The 18,349-nt window shown below is 36.0% G+C and overlaps 1 protein-coding gene across 2 annotated transcripts in view; it reads left to right on the top strand.

Moving 5' to 3' along the window:
- Positions 1-15,481, top strand: part of SRP54 (signal recognition particle 54) — a 45,104-nt gene extending 29,623 nt beyond the window's left edge. The window contains exons 12-16 of one of the 2 annotated variants that reach the window (XM_090270142.1): positions 3,532-3,605; positions 4,044-4,152; positions 8,411-8,581; positions 13,789-13,884; positions 14,993-15,481. In XM_090270142.1, coding sequence (XP_090126268.1) covers positions 3,532-3,605; positions 4,044-4,152; positions 8,411-8,581; positions 13,789-13,884; positions 14,993-15,084 — 542 coding nt within the window. In that variant the 3' untranslated portion in view covers positions 15,085-15,481. The remainder of the gene's footprint in view (positions 1-3,531; positions 3,606-4,043; positions 4,153-8,410; positions 8,582-13,788; positions 13,885-14,992) is intronic. The other variant, XM_090270143.1, reaches the window with a different exon arrangement.
- The last annotated feature ends 2,868 nt before the right edge of the window (positions 15,482-18,349 follow it).

The raw sequence follows: 18,349 nt of genomic DNA, 5'->3' as shown, positions 1-18,349 counted from the left end.
GTTGTAGGTCCTTGCTTTTCATCACTTTGAATACTTCTTGCCAGTCCCTTCTTGCTTGCAAAGTTTCTTTTGAGAAATCAGCTAATAATCTTATAGGCACCCCTTTGTAGGTAACTCTCTGCTTTTCTCTTGCTGCTTTTAAGATTGTCTTTCACCTTCGGCCTTTTAATTATGATATGTCTTGGTGTGGTTCTCTTTGGGTTTAGCTTGTTAGGGACTCTCTGTGCTTCCTGGACGTGTATGTCTATTTCCTTTGCCAAATTTGGGAAGTTTTTCTTCATTATTTTTTCACTTAAGCTTTCCATTTCTTGCTCTTCCTCCTCTTCTGGCACCTCTATGATTCGGATGTTGGTATTGTTAAAGTTATCCCAGAGGTTCCTAAGCCTCTCCTTATTTTTTCAATTCTTGTTTCCTTATTCTGTACTGGTTGACTGTTTCTTTCTTCCTTATGTTCCAAATCATTGATTTGAACCCCAGTTTCCTTCCCTTCACCATTGGTTTTGTGTGGATTTTCCTTTGTTTCATTTAGCATAGGCTTCACTTCTTCCCTTATTCGTCTGCTATACTTAAGCATATCTGTCAAGCCTGTGAGCATCTTTATCACCAGTGTTTTGAACTCTTCAGATGTTTGGTTGGCTATCTCCTCATCACTTAATCCTCCCACTGGAACCTTGATTTGTTCCCTCTTTTGGGCCATACTTCTCTGTCTTCTCATCTTGACAGTCTCCTGTGTTTGTTTGCCTCAGTGTCTTAGGTAGAGCTGTTGCACCTTTGACATTGTAAGGGGTGGAGCCTTAAGTATTGGTCAGTATGGGTGACCCGTTTCACCACGTTGTGGTGCTATATCTGGGGGAGGGGTCTGAGAGGGAACAATGCCACTTGCTTAGCATTTGCCCCTTTTCCAGGCACTTCTCCTACTTCCATATGGGACTGGCGCCTCTATGGCCTGTTGCCCTGTCCGTTGTTCCCAGAGTGGGTGGATCTGCGGACATTCTAGGACCTTGGGAGCACTTTAAATAAGCGGACTCTACTGAGAGGCTATCAGTTTTTTTCTCCACCCCAACCCCCACTGGTCTGCACAGTCAGAAGCAATGAGGCTTTATTTTCCCCAGTACTAAGACTGTGAGCTGTGTGGTCTGGTTTGGTGCTGGGAGTGCTTCCCAGGTGTCCCTTCCTACTTTTTAAAATGTGTGACTGTGCTTTCTGCCTCCTTCACTGCTGCAGCTGTTGCCACCACCCCACCACATCCTCTCCACCCAGGCTCTGTCCCTCCTACCTGTCTGGATGAGTATTTCTTTATATCTTTGTTTGTTGGACTTCCATGCAGCTTGATTTTCTGGAACTTCTGGTTGTCTCTAGTTTTGAGGTAGTTGTATTCCTTCTCAGTTGTGGAGGGAGACGCAGCGTGTCTGTCTAAGCCTCCGTCTTGGCTGGAAGTTCAACATTTCTTTTTAAGTTATTGTACTGCCCCTTCAAATTCAGAATGCCTAAAACCAAGTACCTTTTCCATTTGTATCTTTAGAACATAAAAACAATGTACTTTTTCTCCTTTGTCCTATTAATTCTGTTTTTTAGTTGAAGTTAATTTGCATATGATGAAATGCTCTGGTTTTATGATATTATTTCACCACTTTGGACAAATGTTGAATAATCCACACTCCATCATGAAACAAGATTTCATTTAGTCTAGAAAGTTAGTCTATTCCCCTTCCCAGTAAGTCATATTATAGGAATCCTAGAGTATGTCCCCTTTTCCCCATCTGATTTCTTTGACTCAGGATAACATTTTTTATAATCATTCATGTAGTAGTACTTACCTGTAGTCTGTTCTTTTATTGCTGAGTAGTATTTCATCTACAGTCTTCCCATTTTCAAAGTTATGGACTTCTAAGCTCCTTAAGAAAGTTCAAATAATCATCTGAAGTGTTTTTGCTATTTTACCTTCTCACCAGCAGTATATGAAAATTCTGCTTGCCACACATTATTTTTATTTTTTATTTTTTTGTTCATTAGAGTCTATTATTTAAGTGAAATTATATGGTACTTGTCTTTCTTTGACTGGCTTATTTCACTTAGCATAATACTCTCCAGGTCCACCATGCTGTTGCAAAAGATAAGATTTCCTTCATTTTTATAGCCGAATAGTACTCCATTATGTAAATGTACCACAGCTTTTTTATCCACTCACCTGATGGGCACTGAGTCTGCTTCTAAAACTTGGCTATTATAAGTAGTGCTGCAATGAAAGTAGGGGTGCGTATTTTCGTTCAAATCAGTGTTTTGGGTTCCTTCAGATATATTTACAGAAGTGGAATCACTGGGTCATCGGCAGTTCCATTTTTAATTTCTTGAGACATCTCCATACTGATTTCCTCAATGGTTGCACCAATGTTCATTCCCACCAACAGTGCACAAGGGTTCCCTTTTCTTCACATCCTTGCCAACACTTGTTTGTTGATTTACTGATCATGGCCATTCTGACAGGTGTGAGGTCATATCTCATTGTGGTTTTAATTTTCATTTCTTTGATAATTACTGATGCTGAACATCTTTTCATATGTTTATTGACCATCTGTATGTCTGTTGAAGTGTCTATTCAGGTCCTTTGCCCATTTTTTAATTGGATTTTTTGTTTGCGTTGTATGCATTTTTTATAATTTTTGGAAATTAACCCCTTATCAGAAGTATCAGTGAATATATTCTCCCATTTAGTGGGTTGTATTTTCACTTTGTTTTGGTTTCCTTTGCTGCACAAAAACCTTTTAGTTTGATGTAGTCCTATTTGTTTATTTTTTATTGTTGTTTCTTTTGCCTGAGGAGATAATATCAGAAGAAATATTGCTACAAAAAATGTCCAAGATTTTACTGCCTATGTTTTCTTGTAGGATTTTTATGGTTTAGAGTCTAACATTTGTCTTTAACGCATTTTGAGTTTATTCTTTTGTATAATATAAGAAGGTGGTCTAGTTTCATTTTTTGTGTGTATTTAACCAGTTTTCCCAACATCATTTATTGAACAGAATGTTTTTACCTTATTCTATGTTCTTGCCTCCTTTTTCAAATATTAATTGAGCATAAAGGCATGGGTTTATTTCTGGACTCTATATTCTGTTCTATTAATCTATATGTCTGTATTTATGCCAGTACCAGGCTGTTTTGATTACTCTGGACTTGTAGTAGTTTGATATCAGGTAGTGTGATTCCTTCAACTTTGTTCTTTTCTCTCAAGGTTGCTGTAGGGAGTCATTCTAGTTGGTGTAGTTTGTCTGCCTTGTTTTCAAGTTTCCTGTGTATTTATTTATTCCATTTTGTCTAATAGAATGTAAGCTTCTCTAGGATAGGCTCTGTGTACCTGTATATTCTCCACTGCATCCTATGATCTTGCACATAATAAATGCTCAGTGAATATTTATTGATTGGATATTTTGTAAGTGTGCTTCAAGGTGAACCCATGATTAAGGAAAAGATAAGTTTCATTAAATGAAATGTACATTCTCTAATATATCTGGACTAATTTCTTTTGTATTTCAGGTCAGTTTACGTTGCGAGACATGTATGAACAATTTCAAAATATCATGAAAATGGGCCCCTTCAGTCAAATCTTGGTTAGTTATCCTAAAATGTTTTTTCTAACTTCTTTGGTTTTTCATTAAAATTTCTAAGAACAGATGAACTTCCTTTAATTATTTTGAATAATTGGGTAAAAATATATTCTTTAACAACTTAATGTCAAGCCCTCACCTGTGCTGCTCACTTGGTTGGGCATCATCCTGCAAAGCAAAAAGTTGCTGGTTTAATTCCCTGGCCAGGGCATATGCCTGAGTTGCAGGTTCAGTCCCTGGTCAAGGCGTGTACAGGAGGTAACCAATTGATGTATCTCTCCTTCTTTTTCTCCCTCCTAGCCTCTCTTTCTAAAAACATATAAATAAAATATTTAAAATATATATTAGTGGCAATTATTAGAGCCAATAATTATATGTCAACATTCTGAACAATTAATCTCAAGCTATTACTGATTTTATATTTAACTGTATCTATTTTAGGGTATGATTCCTGGTTTTGGAACAGATTTTATGAGCAAAGGAAATGAACAGGAGTCAATGGCAAGGCTAAAGAAATTAATGACGATAATGGATAGTATGAATGATCAAGGTAAGATGGTAGCTTACTTGTTCTGAATATCAGCATGCTGAGAGTTTCATTATGGTCTTGTGGACAAGATGGGGAAAAATTTAACTACAAGAATTTTTTTTGGTAGATATGCATTCGTTTTAAAGTTTTTACTCAAAGGTTAATGATTATTAGATGAACATCTCTGAGAGAAAGGTTTAATATGGTGCTTCTCCAAATGAGTTCCATTTAATGAACACTAGTTTTTCATGATATTTGTAGAAAACTTAAAAGGGGAGTTCTGTAGTCAAATAAATTGGGTGGAATCTGACTTAAAAATAAACTGATAAGTTTATTTGTTATAAGTCTCCTCAGAGCTCTGATATGCTAACATGAAATGGGATTTGTGAAAGGGATAGTTTAAGCAATGTTTGCAAACTTAGTTTGCTCTGAAACTGTTCATTTTTCAATCTCCTTAGGTGAAGTGCATAGCTCTCTCTCTCTCTAATCCTTTATCTCACTGCCTTCTATGCTTCAGGTCTTTTATCTGGTCCTCATTTCATTAGCATTTCTAGTCCCATGACTCCTTTATCTTTTACTTGTTTTTAAGCATCCTTTCTGATTGAATATAGCAGGTATACCAAACATATCTTTTTCTTTCTTTCTTTCTTTTTTTTTTTCAAAGGCCTCTACCACCTGACCTGGCCTCATTGACAAAGAAATACAGGCTTTTGACATTGGATTCTTTCTCTCTTTGGCTAACTTACCTGTAAGATTGTAACAGCCACAAACATGTTTTTCAAGCATTTTCAAGGACCTCCCAACATCAGTAGAATCCTTTCCTATATCCCCAGTCTCTCTGTACCTACTGACTTATTTTCCCTGTCAGCATATAAATATTAAATTAATATTTTCTGGGCTTTATTTCTCCCTCATGCTTTTACTCTATGTCTCTTTTCACTCAAGCTTCTTAAAAGAACAGTTTTTATCATTCTTGAACTACTGAAATCTGACTCCTGTCCCCACCGTTACTTTGAAGTAGACCATACAAAGATCTCCAATAACTCTTCCACGGTCTGCTCCAGCGAGTGCTTCAGTCTCTTTCTTGACCTTTATAACATTGATTGTTAATCACCGTTTTTTTTCTTAGTTTCTATTATACCACCTCCACACTTTAACTCTTATCTTTCTTATTAACTCACTCTCTTTCCCTGGTGTCTTTCTTAGTCCACCTCTTAAGTGAATATATGCTACAGAGTGTTGTCCTCAGGTAGTGTTTCCTATCATTCTTCTCATTTTTTTTTCTTTTATTTCCCACATCTATGCTTTGTCTACTACCTAGTAATCTCTACCTTTCTTGAGCTCTAGGCTTTCATAGTAACTTAAGTAAGATTGTGTTTTTCTTATCTCTATATCTTCAACGCTGCAAAAAGTTTTGTACATAGAATTAATAATTGCAGCCCTATCTAGAGTACTTACTCAATCCTAGGCACTGTCCTGAGCCCTTAGAATATATTAATCCACTTAATTTACACAACAATTCTTTAGAGACAATTCTGGGATTAAAATCCATTGTTATCTAGCTTTTACAGATTAGGAAACAGAGATGCAGTAATTTCCTCAAGATCACTAGCTAGAGAGTTGAGAGGCTGGTCTTCAAACTCAGTTATTCTGGCTCAAGAGTCTATACTTTGTTATCACCTTCACTCTAGGTATCACTAAATGGTGGACAGACATTTCTGTTCTCAAGTTTGAAAGCTTTCTGAGGCATATCAAATCCAAAATGTAGTGCTTCTCCCTTGGTGAGTGATGCTACCATCTCTTTACTTAGTCACCCAAGCCAGAAACTGGGGTCAACTTAGATCTATATCCTTGCTGATTTTCTGTCTGGTGGTTCTGTTGATTGTAGAGATAGAAGTATTGAAGTGCCTAATGTTTCTCTTTTCAGTTGTGTCAGTTTTGCTTTATGTATTTTGAAGCTCTTTTGTTGGGTGCAAACACATTTAGAATTGTTATGTTGTCTTGGTGAATTGACCCTTTATCATTATCTGTGTAATGTCCTCCTTTGTTTCTGACCTACTTTGATATTAATATAACCACTTCAGCTTTCTTTTAATTACTTTTTTTGCATTGTGTATTTTTTTCCATCCTATTACTTTTAACCTACCTATATCATATTTGAAGTGAGTTTTGTGTCAATAGCATGTAATTGGGTTACTTTTTCTTTTAATACATTCTGGTAATCTCTTTTAACTGATATATTAATCATATGTTAGGACTTAGTTCTGCCATTTTATTATTCTCTCTGTTCCCTTTGATTTTGTTCTTCTACTTTCTCTTTTCTGCTTGCCTGTGGGTTACTTGAGCACTTTTAATGTACCTATGGTGTTTTTGAATAGTTTTGTTACTAGTTGCTTCAGATATAAAAAACATGTACTTACTTAACTTATCACAACTACTTGTATTGATGTTTTACCACTTAAAGTTGAATATAGAAAGCTTAACATCACTTTAGATTTTCGTGAGTTCTACTTCCTAAATACTTCTCATAATATTCTCTGTTCTCTTTGCTTCTATATCCCCTGCATTATTTCATACACTTATCGTTTCTTACCTGGATTGCTACAATAGCCTCTTAACATTTCCCTTTCTCTCTTTTCACTCTTCAATCTTTCTTCCTCACTGCCACAAGAATGGTCTTTCTAAATGTAATAGCTCTTTGGTCAGAATCTTGCAATGGGTTATTGTCTTCATGATGAATTCTGAACTCCTAAGCCTGGCATACAAGTTGTTAATAACCTTATCCTTACCTACTTTTGCAACTCCTTAAATCTCAGCTCTTACCCATGCTTGGTTCCCTCTACACACAATTATTACTTTAGGAAGCCATTTTCTAATTCCTAGAATGTCCCTTGTGCCTTTCTCTTCTGTATTTAACTCATACTTGTCCTTCAGGACTACTCAGAGAGAAGCTACCACATGGAACCTTTCCTGACTTCTTTTCTTCTTTAAATTATGTCTCCTCCTGCTCTTTGCTTAACTGTCATACTGCTTGCCATGATGTGCTGTTACTAGCTTATCTTCTTTCTCTCACTCTACTTGAACTCTTGGAAAGAATGTGACACACATTTCCTAAATATTTTATAGTGAAGATGTGGTTTAAAAGCTGCATTTATGAAATGGATTTAGACATTTAAATGGACTATAAGCTTATTATGAGACAATTTGATCTTTATTTGTGTTGAATTGGTAACCAAACTTCACCTGGATTTCAGTTCACTCTTGACAGTAAGCTTAGAGGTCATAGACAAATTAGAAATTGTATTTAGAAAATTCAGGATGATAAATGGGGTTCTAAACCATGTTATAAGAGATCTAGTCAAAAGACTTGGGTATTTGTCATCTAGAAAATTCATAGGTGACATGTGGCTCTCAAATATTTGAAAGCTTTATTCTTTGTGTTTGGAAAGGAGATATTTCTGCCAAAAGGAAGAAGTACCAGGCAAAATGTTTCATTTTAATATGTGAAAAGGTTTTCCATAATTACAGATAAAACAGATCAGCATGGATTGCCTTATTTTAATTAGTGGGTCTTCTCTCCTGGGGATATTAGCACCAACTCTAGATGACCACTTATTGGGGGATATTGTAGAGAGAATGCAGACAGAATAAAAATTTTGACTAACGGCCATCTCATTTCTGAGATTGTATGCAATTAACACCAGAAGGAATGGACCTCATATTCTAACAGTTATTAAAACACTGAAGCAAATTAACTCATTCTTTATGTTACAGAAAGGATGAAAATACTAGTAGTAATTCCCAGATTATAGGAAATATAACAATTACTCTGTTGATCACAGTAGAACTGCCTATTTCTGCTTGCTTATATGCCTAAACTTATGATTTATAGGTTAATAGTATTTAGAGCTAAGGTGAGCACTTTTGTTCTTTTTGAAATACATGTTTTAGCTCTGCTAAATGCTCTGAGGAGAAGTTAGATATGAGATATGGAAAGTGTGGGCATGAATTAAGGGTTTCCAGAATGTTCTGTTATACTTAAACAGTGGGGTAGGTATGTGTGTTTTTTTCTAGCTTATGAATATTATGACTGTTCTTTTGAATATATTCCATGTTTAACTTTTAAAAAATCAGGCAAACAGCCAGGTGATAACAGTTGTTAAATATGATGGTGGTTTGATAATTATATGTTTTTATGTGTGTAAGATATTTGCACATAACTGCTTTGATAATGAATGTTAATTGTATGTAAGTAAAAGTAATTGACCCTTGCCTGCAGAACTTGACAGTACGGATGGTGCTAAGGTTTTTAGTAAGCAACCAGGAAGAATCCAAAGAGTAGCAAGAGGATCAGGTGTGTCAACGAGAGATGTTCAGGAACTTTTGACACAATATACCAAATTTGCCCAGATGGTAAAAAAGATGGGAGGTATCAAAGGACTTTTCAAAGGTAAGAAAAATAAGCTGTCCATTAGTTAACACACTGTAAGAAAGCTGAGAAACTAAAAATTAAAGCCAGGAATACTGCTAGTATTAGAAAATATATTGCTGAACTTCATGTTTTAATAAAATTATAACATTATAATGATTTATAATGTAATCTCTGATTTATCTGTTTTGATGTTCAAGATAAAAAATCCTAATATTAAAAAAAACAGACTTAATGACTTTGTTTTTTGAAGATGTAATATATTTTAAAATGTAGGGAATATAAGAAAAAAATTTAAAAAACCCATTATTACCTTTACCCAGAAACTCTCATGGGTTCTGTTGCAAATAATTTTTTATTTAACTTGTGTTTTCTTCTGATGCATTGTGACTGTTTTCCATATTGTCAAATATTCTGTAAAATATAACTTTTAACCCCTGGATACAATTTCAGTTGAGCATGTATCTTTTGTTTTGTTTTTCAGTATGTATTTTTTTAGATTTTTTTTTTTAACAAGTGCGGCAGGGATTGTCACTCCCGAGTCGGACTGCACAGCCATTCTCGGCGGTGCAGATAGACTCTCAAGAAGCTACGCCATCGTCTCTCGAGACGGACGGCTGCCGACGACGATTTTTTTAGATTACTAACAAATTTAACATGTCTTTGCATTTACTGGTTCAAATTTTCTTTGTGAAAATTGTTTAATTATTACATTTAATTATTAATTAAAATTGTTTAATTATTACATTTTTTCCATTATTGCTTTGTAATAACTCTTTAAAATCCTTAGTTTATATCTGCAAATATTTTCCCCAGTTTTTCACTTGTTTTTATTTAGAAAAATTTTTTAAAGATTTTGTTTATTTTTACAGAGAGAAAGGAAGGAGGAAAGGGAGAGAAACATCGGTGTGCAATAGATACTTCACTAGGCTGTCTCTCGCACGTCCCCAACTGGGGACTTGGCTCACAACCCAGGCATGTGCTCTGACCTGGAGTTGAACAAGCAGCCTCTTGGTTCACAGGCCAATGCTCAATCCACTGAGCCATACCAGCCAGGGCTATTTTTTAAATATATATATGTATATATATATTTTTAAATAAATTGTTTGTTTGTTTGTTTATATATTTTTAGAGAGAGGAGAAAGGAGAAAGAAAGGGAGAGAAACATCACTGTGTGGTTGCCTGTCACTTGTGCTCCCAACTGGGAACCTGACATGCAACCTAGTCATGTGCCCTCACTGGGAATCGATAAATATTTTTATTTTTTTTAATTTTATTTTATTGATTATGCTGTTACAGTTGTACCAATTTCTTTTCCCCCTGCTCCCGTCCACCCTGTGACCCCCCTCTCTTCAGTTGTCCCCCACCAGTCCATGCCCATTAGTTATGCATATAGTTCTTCTCAACATCTTTTTGTCTACTTCACTCCCTCCTACTATGCTTCTTAATTCCTGCATCATCTCCCTCCCTTTTCCCCCTTCCCCCTCTCCGCTGACTTCCCCCCAATATGTTCCCTGTACCTGTAATTCTTTTTCCACTCTCGTTGCCTACTTAGTTTGCCTTAGTTCTATTCCTTAGCTTCTGCTGTTGGTTATTGTGATACAGTTTTCATCTTAATGTTCATAGTTTTGATCCTCCTTCTAAACAAGTCCCTTTAACATCTCATATAACAGTGGTTTGGATCTAACAAACTCCTTCAGTTTTACTTTGTCCTGGAAACACTTTCTCTGCCCTTCTATCCTGAATGAGAGCTTCACTGCATAGAGTAATTGTGGTTGTAGGTTTTTGATTTTCATTACTTTGAATATTTCTTGCCAGCCCCCTCTTGCCTGTAAAGTCTCCTTTGAGAAATCTGCTGATAGTTTAATTGGGACCCCTTTGTACATAATTCTTCTCTTCTCTCTTGTTGCTTTTAAGATTCTCTCTTTATCTTTAATTTTTGACATTTTGATGATAATATGTCTTGGTGTGGTTCTCCCTGGGTCCAGCCTATCCTGAACTCTCTGTGCTTCCTGGACCTGTAAGTCCATTTCCTTCCCCAAGTTATGGAAGTTCTACCTCATTATTTTTTCACATAATTTTTCAATTTCTAATTCTTCTTCACCCTCTGGCAACCCTATAATTCGAATGTTTGTTCACTTATAGCTGTCCCAGAGGTTTCTGAGCCTCTTGTCATATTCCTCACTTTTTGTTTCCTCTTTCTGCACTGATTGACTGTTTGTTCCCTCCCTGTGTTCTTATTTGTTGATTTGATCCCTGGCTTTCCCTTCCTCACCACTTGTCCTTTATATAAGTATTTTTGTTCATTTCAGCAGGACTAGCCTTCATTCCTTCCCTGTCTTGATTCAGCCCCGCTGTTAGCATGTAAGCTGCCTATGACTATAGCTCTGAACTGAGCCTCAGAAAGATTCGCTATTTGTTCATTGGTCAAGGCTTTTCTTTGTTTTTTTCATTAGCTGTGTGATTGGTATTTCAATTATTAATTCTGTCATTCTGACCGTTTTATCTTTCCTTCTTGGGCGGGGCTCTCACACCTCCTATGCTATAGGGGGCGGAGCCCTGTGCACCCGTCACTACCGGGCGACCCTTCTCACCACACTGTGGCGCTTTGTGTGGGGGCGGGGGTCCAAGATGGATTCCTGCTGCTACTCTCTGCTGAGGAACCGGGAACCTTCTCCGTCCCCACGCCCTCCGGGCCTCACAGTCCAAGACAATGGGGTCTGCCTTTCCCAGCGTTGGAATCATGAGCCAGCGGGTCTGGTCTGCAGCCAGGGGTGCTCCCATGCGCTTCTCTCCTCCCCCCAAATAGGGGTGTCTGTGCTTACCAGGTCCCACTGTTCGCTGCTGCGGCTGCCGCCTCCAGCACAGCTCGATCTTTCAGCCGCGTTCTTGCCCCTCCTACCCATCCGGACAGCACCACTTGTTTATGACTTCATACATTGGACTTCCATGTAGCTTTATTTTCTGGAACTTCTGGTTATTTTTGGTTTTGTGGTAGTTGTAGACCTTCTTAGTTGTGGAGAGAGACAGAGCATGTTGGTCTATGCCTCCATCTTGGCCAAAAGTCAAGACTGCCGATAAATATATTTTTAATGAACAGTTTTTTATTTTTAATGTAGCCAAGGCCGTTTATCATCTTCTTTGATTCCTTTTATGCTTATAAAAGTTTTCCCCATGTTGACAGAACAGTAGTCAGCTATTTTCTTATACTCATTTTGGTTTTATCTAAATTTTAGGTTTTACTTTTTGTCCCACCTGAAATTTATTTTGCTCTGTATTGTGTAGAGTTAAAAAATAAGTTTGTTTTTACAAAAAGTTAATCAACTGTGCCAATCCTCTTTTAATATTTTCTATATTATAAGTACTCTTAAAGATGAATAGTACCACTGAATAGCTTTCTTAAAAAATGAGTATTTATAGAAGTTCTTATCACTGTTTGCCCTGGCTGGTTTAGCTCAGTGGATTGAGCGTCGGCCTGCGAGCTAAGTGTCGCTGGTTCGATCTTCCAGTCAGGGTACATCAGAGAAGGAAAACTCTGACTCCAAAAAACCTCCGCTGCCTTGCGGCATACCTCTTCAGGGGAAAGGCTAAGGGAGTAAACCCCGACAGAAAATCCGGAGCCGGAGTCCCTAAGGCGGTTTGACGTTGTAGTCAACACCGGCAACTCCTGCGGCGCACCTGAAGCCAAGCTGTATTGACTCCGTCTTTCCCTTGGACCCTTCAGCTGCGAAGAGAGGGGGGGTCTGCTGCATGGGCAACAGCAGACCCTCCATATCACCCTGCCCAGGCTCTGTAGCTTCAGCGTCATCGCAAGATGTCGATTCAACACGGGAGGAGACAGATACGATGTCACTCCCGAGTCGGACTGCACGGCCATTCTCGGCGGTGCAGATAGACTCTTAAGAAGCTACACCATCGTCTCTCGAGACGGACGGCTGCCGACGACGATATCACTGTTTGTCTCTGACATTTATTTTTCTTGCCTGCTATATACTAGTTTCTCTTTTGTGACAAGGGGAAAATGTTAGACAAACATGTTTAAAATTGGTTTTAATCCTAAGGTCACATGCTATTTCAGATGGTGATTAATAAATATGTGTCAGTTTAACACCTTTCGCAAATGATCCTGACTGTTCTTAGATAGAACTCAACTACTGCAGGTCCATCAATCAGATTTTATCTAAGCATTGATTACTCAATAAAGGCCCAACCAAGATGAAATGGACATTGGATGTGGGGCACACCCTTGTCACACCACACTTAATATTTTTTGTAAGTTTAAAATCCTTAGAAACAAACTCTTATGACAGATCACCAATGAACATACAATTTACATCTTACCTAGCCTTAATTGTTTTTCATAGATTTTATTATGTTTTATTAAAAAACAAGTTTTATTCATAATTCTTAGTTCATATGATTATTCAGATTAGCGAGTTTTGATCAGAGAATGAGGGGCAGCTTTGGTTTTCCTTTTCCTAAGTGCTCCTGAGAAGTACCAGAGTTAATGTTCCTTTGAAATAAATGATTTTGTTGAATCAGTTTTATTTATTCATTGCTGTTGAATTGATGTCTTTTGCTTTCTTTCTCTTAATCACAGCGGCTATTCTCTAAAGGAAAGCTCTTACCTGTTCTGCCCAGATAGCATCTCTGTCATTGGCTGCCTTTTTTACTGTGGAGTTTTAACTGTGTGGAAGTTCACTGATAAATGGATTATTTGTTCTAATATTCTCTGAAGCTTTCTGTTACTTTTAATAGTTTCTTAGATATGTACAAATTTCAAATTCTGTCAGACTCAATCTTTTCATTTTCATTTACCAGCAATCCAGTCTCTTTCCTGATTAATTCGTCTCTATAAACACAGTTTTTTGTTCAGCATTTTCCCATGTTACTCTTAAAAAATTGTTTTAGCTTATATTAATAACCACTGATTACAGTTTTGCTTATAGTGGCTCATTCACAGGTGTAACTAAAAGTATTAAGAAAAACCTTAGCCCTGAAGGAAGTCCCTTAAATGTTCCTTTATAGAGAATTTCACTAATACTTTCTCAAAAGTATATATGTAATTGAGATAAAGATTAGAAGAGAATATGTACAAATAGAAATAATTGTGTTAGAGTGATAAGATTATAGTTGATGTTTTTATTTTTATTAATTTATTAAACATTCTATAATATCCTGATTATATTACATTCTATATAGACTCAAAACCTTATTTTTATTTTTAGGTGGTGACATGTCTAAGAATGTAAGCCAGTCACAGATGGCAAAATTGAATCAACAAATGGCCAAAATGATGGATCCAAGAGTTCTTCATCACATGGGTAAATACAGAGTTGTTGTCAGTTGCTAATACATAGTTTATAAGGGTTGAGTTTTTTTTGTTTGTTTTTTTCAGTCTTCAGCTAAGGACATTTTTTTCATTGCTTTTAGAGAGGGGAAGGGAGAGAGGCAGGGAGAGAAGAACATCAATGCAAAAGAGAAGCATAGATTGCTTTTTATATGCATCCAAACCAGAATAGGACCTATAGCCTAGGTATGTGCCCTGACTAGGAATCCCGCAACCTTTCAGTTATGGGACAATGAATGCTCCAACAAACTGAGCCACACTGGCCAGGGCTATAAGGGTTGAGTTATAATTAGCATTCTGCTGCGAGATTATGAAAATCTGTTCAACAGATGTGTGATTTGAGGGAAATGGCCATCTGAATTCTAAGTTGAATGGTTGTCATAGTGTTATATAAGCTGAAGTTTTATTCACTCGTCTGCTGCCATCTGTGTGATTTTTGAGCCAGTTGCTTAATCATCTTTTGTTAATGCTTATTCTGGTGACCTTTTGTCCTAGTTTAGAACATGGATATTTTCATTGATGAGACTTTGAAATTATATAAGGATTTTGAAACCCAATTCCACTTTTACTATGTAGCCTATAAAAATTTCTTTAAACTTTCTGAACCTCACTTGTCTCTTAAAAATCACAGATAATATTTCATCAGGAAATTGTGAGAATTAAATGAGCTATAATAATATAGGTTAAAGCATTTGGTACAGTTCTGGGCATATGGTAGTTGTTCAATAAATGGTTAACTCTTTTGGTGAGTCCTATGAAATAACTCTGTGCCCTCCCAAATTGATTACTGTTTACAATAAAACTATTTTGGACTTCCCATAAAATAAGTTTTCTGTATGGATTTATTGACTCCTTCCTGTGTGACAGGCACTGTTCTAAGTAAGATCTTTTCAGGTATTATCTCATTTATATGAGGATACTGGGGAATATACAAATTTTGCATTGTGTTCTTCAAGACTGATGGCCAAATTGCAGTCAGAACCCAATATATTTTTAGAAGTTAGTACCTATTAGGCAAAAGTAACAAATGTTTAAAGTTCTACTTAATGAATTTTACTTATCTGATTTTACTCTCTCTGTAGGTGGTATGGCCGGACTTCAGTCAATGATGAGGCAGTTTCAACAGGGTGCTGCTGGCAATATGAAAGGCATGATGGGATTCAATAATATGTAAAGAAGTTGCCTTAATATAAACTGACTCAGTTGATTACATTAATTGCTGAGACCTCAGAGCTTCCTCTTTTTGCAAATGGGGAATAAAAGTATTTTTCTTGCCTGTCTTGCCCTTTTTCTCTTCTCATCGTTTTTCCTCTTCTTTTCTCCTTCCCTTTGATATACGGGAGGAATATATGGTTTTTGTGGAAATCATATTTTTGCTTTAGATTATCTTCTGTCAGTTTTTACCATCATAACATTCTTAAGTTAAACAAGTCACGATGTAAAATTTTAGTACTTAAGTTTTTAATTGTTTCAAAGGCCAAGCATTACATTTGTAAACAGTCCTGGTCAGTAGTTATATGATTTCTTAATAAAAGTGCTGTAAAATAAACTTCAAAGTCGTTATAAGTTAAGGGTTTGTTAACTTTCTTTATGGTTTAAATTTATCAGTTTATCACATTAAAAGAAAGACAGAAAAACCAGTAGCTCTGTGTCATTTAAAGCTATCTCTAGAAATATACCATTAATGGAAATGCAGTAGAGTTACTTAACCATTAGTGTAAGGAATTTTTAGAATAATTAAGAATAATTTAGAATAATTAAGACAATTTTGCCATAGAAAATGTTAGCTCTGCCAATTAAATTGAAATTGTGCCCTGGCCGGTATGGCTCAGTTGGTAGGAGTGTCGTCCCATAACTGAAGGGTTGTGGGTTCCAGTCCTGATCAGGGCACATACCTGGATTGTGGGTCTGATCCCCCATCCTGGCGTGTATGGGAAGCAACCAATTGGTGTTTTTCTTACATCGATGTTTCTCTCTCCCCCTCTTTTACTTCCTCTCTAAAAAGCCATGAAAAAAATATCCTTGGGTGAGGATTAAAAAATAATAATAAATTGCAATTGTGAATGTAGTTACAATTTGCAATATAATGTTTTATTATTAACTTGCATTTTTACCTTATATTTTTGAAGCCTTAATGGTAATATTTGATTTTTTGAAAAGCCAGTTTTATTATGTTTCTTACATACCAAAAATTTGCTTGAAGAAATCAATATACTTTGATGACAATAGCTAATGTATAAATCTTCTAATGGAAAAATAATTGCAAATATTAGGCTGTCACTGTTATATATTAATAATGAGACCATAACAAGGTTTATCTGGTTGTTGGTTACTTTGGATTGCTGCACACTTCATTTAGTACAATGACTGTTAAATAAGTTATGGAATTACTTTAAAATATTAAAATAATTATGCCTATTTATTATTGACATCAAGGAAATAATAGATATGGTGCAGTCATGTATTTTTAAATAGGATGATCTGATCTTCAGCAAAGGATTGGTTTATAGTAATAGGAAGAGAGTGAAAGAAATAGCTAATTTTTATAGTATTAATTTTTATGACAAGTGTTTTAAGATCTCAAGTGAAAGTATTTTTAAAAATAATTACATAAAGAATGCAACTGGTTTTCTTGCTTACTTGGGTAGGGATTTTATACCCCACTAAATTATTTTACCTGCTAAAAACTAGAATATTACTATAGAACACTGTATACCCTGTGAAAATGTATCCTGTTTCCACATAAATGTCATCACAAGATCTAGCTATAGAAATTTGACAGTAGAGAAAATACTGTTCTTCAACTTCATTTCTAATTAAACTGATGCAGAGTGCCTTTCCTAGGCATGCATTTTTGTGATTTCTATCTTCAGGGTACTACTTTTGCATTTTAACCAGAAAAGTAAATGAGATACTTGGCCAAACTTTATGGTTGCAGGCATTGTTTTCAGTATTTTTGTGCTGATGCAAATTATATTTTTTTAGAAGCAAAAATAACAGTGGCAAAGGACAACTAAAGTTCTAGAACACCTAGTTTAGCTTCCATTTCTCTTTCCTCTTATGTAAAATGAGGGAATTGGAGAAGTTATCTAAAATTCTGATTTCAGTAATTCCTCAACCAGGCATTTTTAGTTAAAAAGCTATCCTGTTCTCACAGTTTATATCAAGGTACTGATTTTTGACAGTGCAAGTACTAGATACCAAAATTAAGTTCTTTAATAATTTGAACAAATTTCCTTTTATTTTTTGCTATTGTTCAAATTTGTTCCTTAGCTTTTTAATATGCTACATTCCCAACTACACCACTAGCTAGGTCTAATATACAAAATGGGTTCTTCCTGAATTTTATTATAACATTACTTCAATATGTACAACCATAAAGCTGTGTACATGATTTCTTAAGTTTACAATATTCATGTAATTATAAGGCAAAAACACACTTAGAAATGAATTATCAACAAACTATAATACCAAGAAAGGGCAAATTAACAATGTGATGTGATGAATGTCAACGTTCTCCTGGAAGTATCATATATGCTGTCATATAAGATATAAGGTATACGTGCACACGCACACACACAAAATGCATTGCAATTTTATGGAGAAATTTTTTGGAAAAAAGTACCTTTCATCATGTACTAGAGTGTGTTACATAAACCATTATTTTATTCAAATAAATATAACATGAGTGACAGATGAACAAATAAGAAACCTGTCAGAGGCTCAGTTCAGGGCCATTGTTATCAGGTGGCTTACAGAATTAACAAAAGATCTGGAAAAAGATGAGAAAGAATCAAAAAACACTCATAATGAAAGGAACAAAACCACATACGAGACAGATGGTGAGGGAAAAAAATCCAGAGTTCATATCAACAAACCAGAACATAGAGAAGGAACAAACAGTCAACCAGTGCAGAGAGAGGAAACGGGAAGCAAGGATGAGAGGATCAGAAACCTCTGGGACAGCTATAAAAGACCCAACATAAGAATCATTGGTTTGCCAGAGGGCGAAGGAGATGAACTAGAAATTGAAAAATTAAGTGAAAATATAATAAAGCAGAACTTCCCAAACTTGGGGAAGGAAATAGACTTACAGGTCCAGGAAGCACAGAGAGTTCCAAAAAAACTGGACCCAGGGAGAACCACTCCAAGACACATTATAGTCAAAATGTCAAAAGTTAAAGAGAGAATCTTAAAAGCGGCAAGAGAGAAGAAAAGAAACATGTACAAAGGGGTCCCAATTAGACTATCAGCTGACTTCTCAAGGGAGACCCTGCAGGCAAGAAGGGACTGGCAAGAAATATTCAAAGTAATGAAAAGCAAAAACCTACAACCACGAATACTCTATCCAGCGAAATTGTCATTCAGAATAGAAGGGCAGAGAAAGTGTTTCCAGGACAAAACAAAACTGAAAGAGTTCATTAGATCCAAACCACTGT

The sequence above is a fragment of the Furipterus horrens genome, unplaced genomic scaffold (genome assembly GCF_987537825.1).
Source record: "Furipterus horrens unplaced genomic scaffold, mFurHor1.1.pri manual_scaffold_3, whole genome shotgun sequence".
Lineage (NCBI taxonomy): Eukaryota > Metazoa > Chordata > Mammalia > Chiroptera > Furipteridae > Furipterus > Furipterus horrens.
Note: the sequence above shows the minus strand (reverse complement) of the source record. Positions and strands in the feature narration are given on the sequence as shown.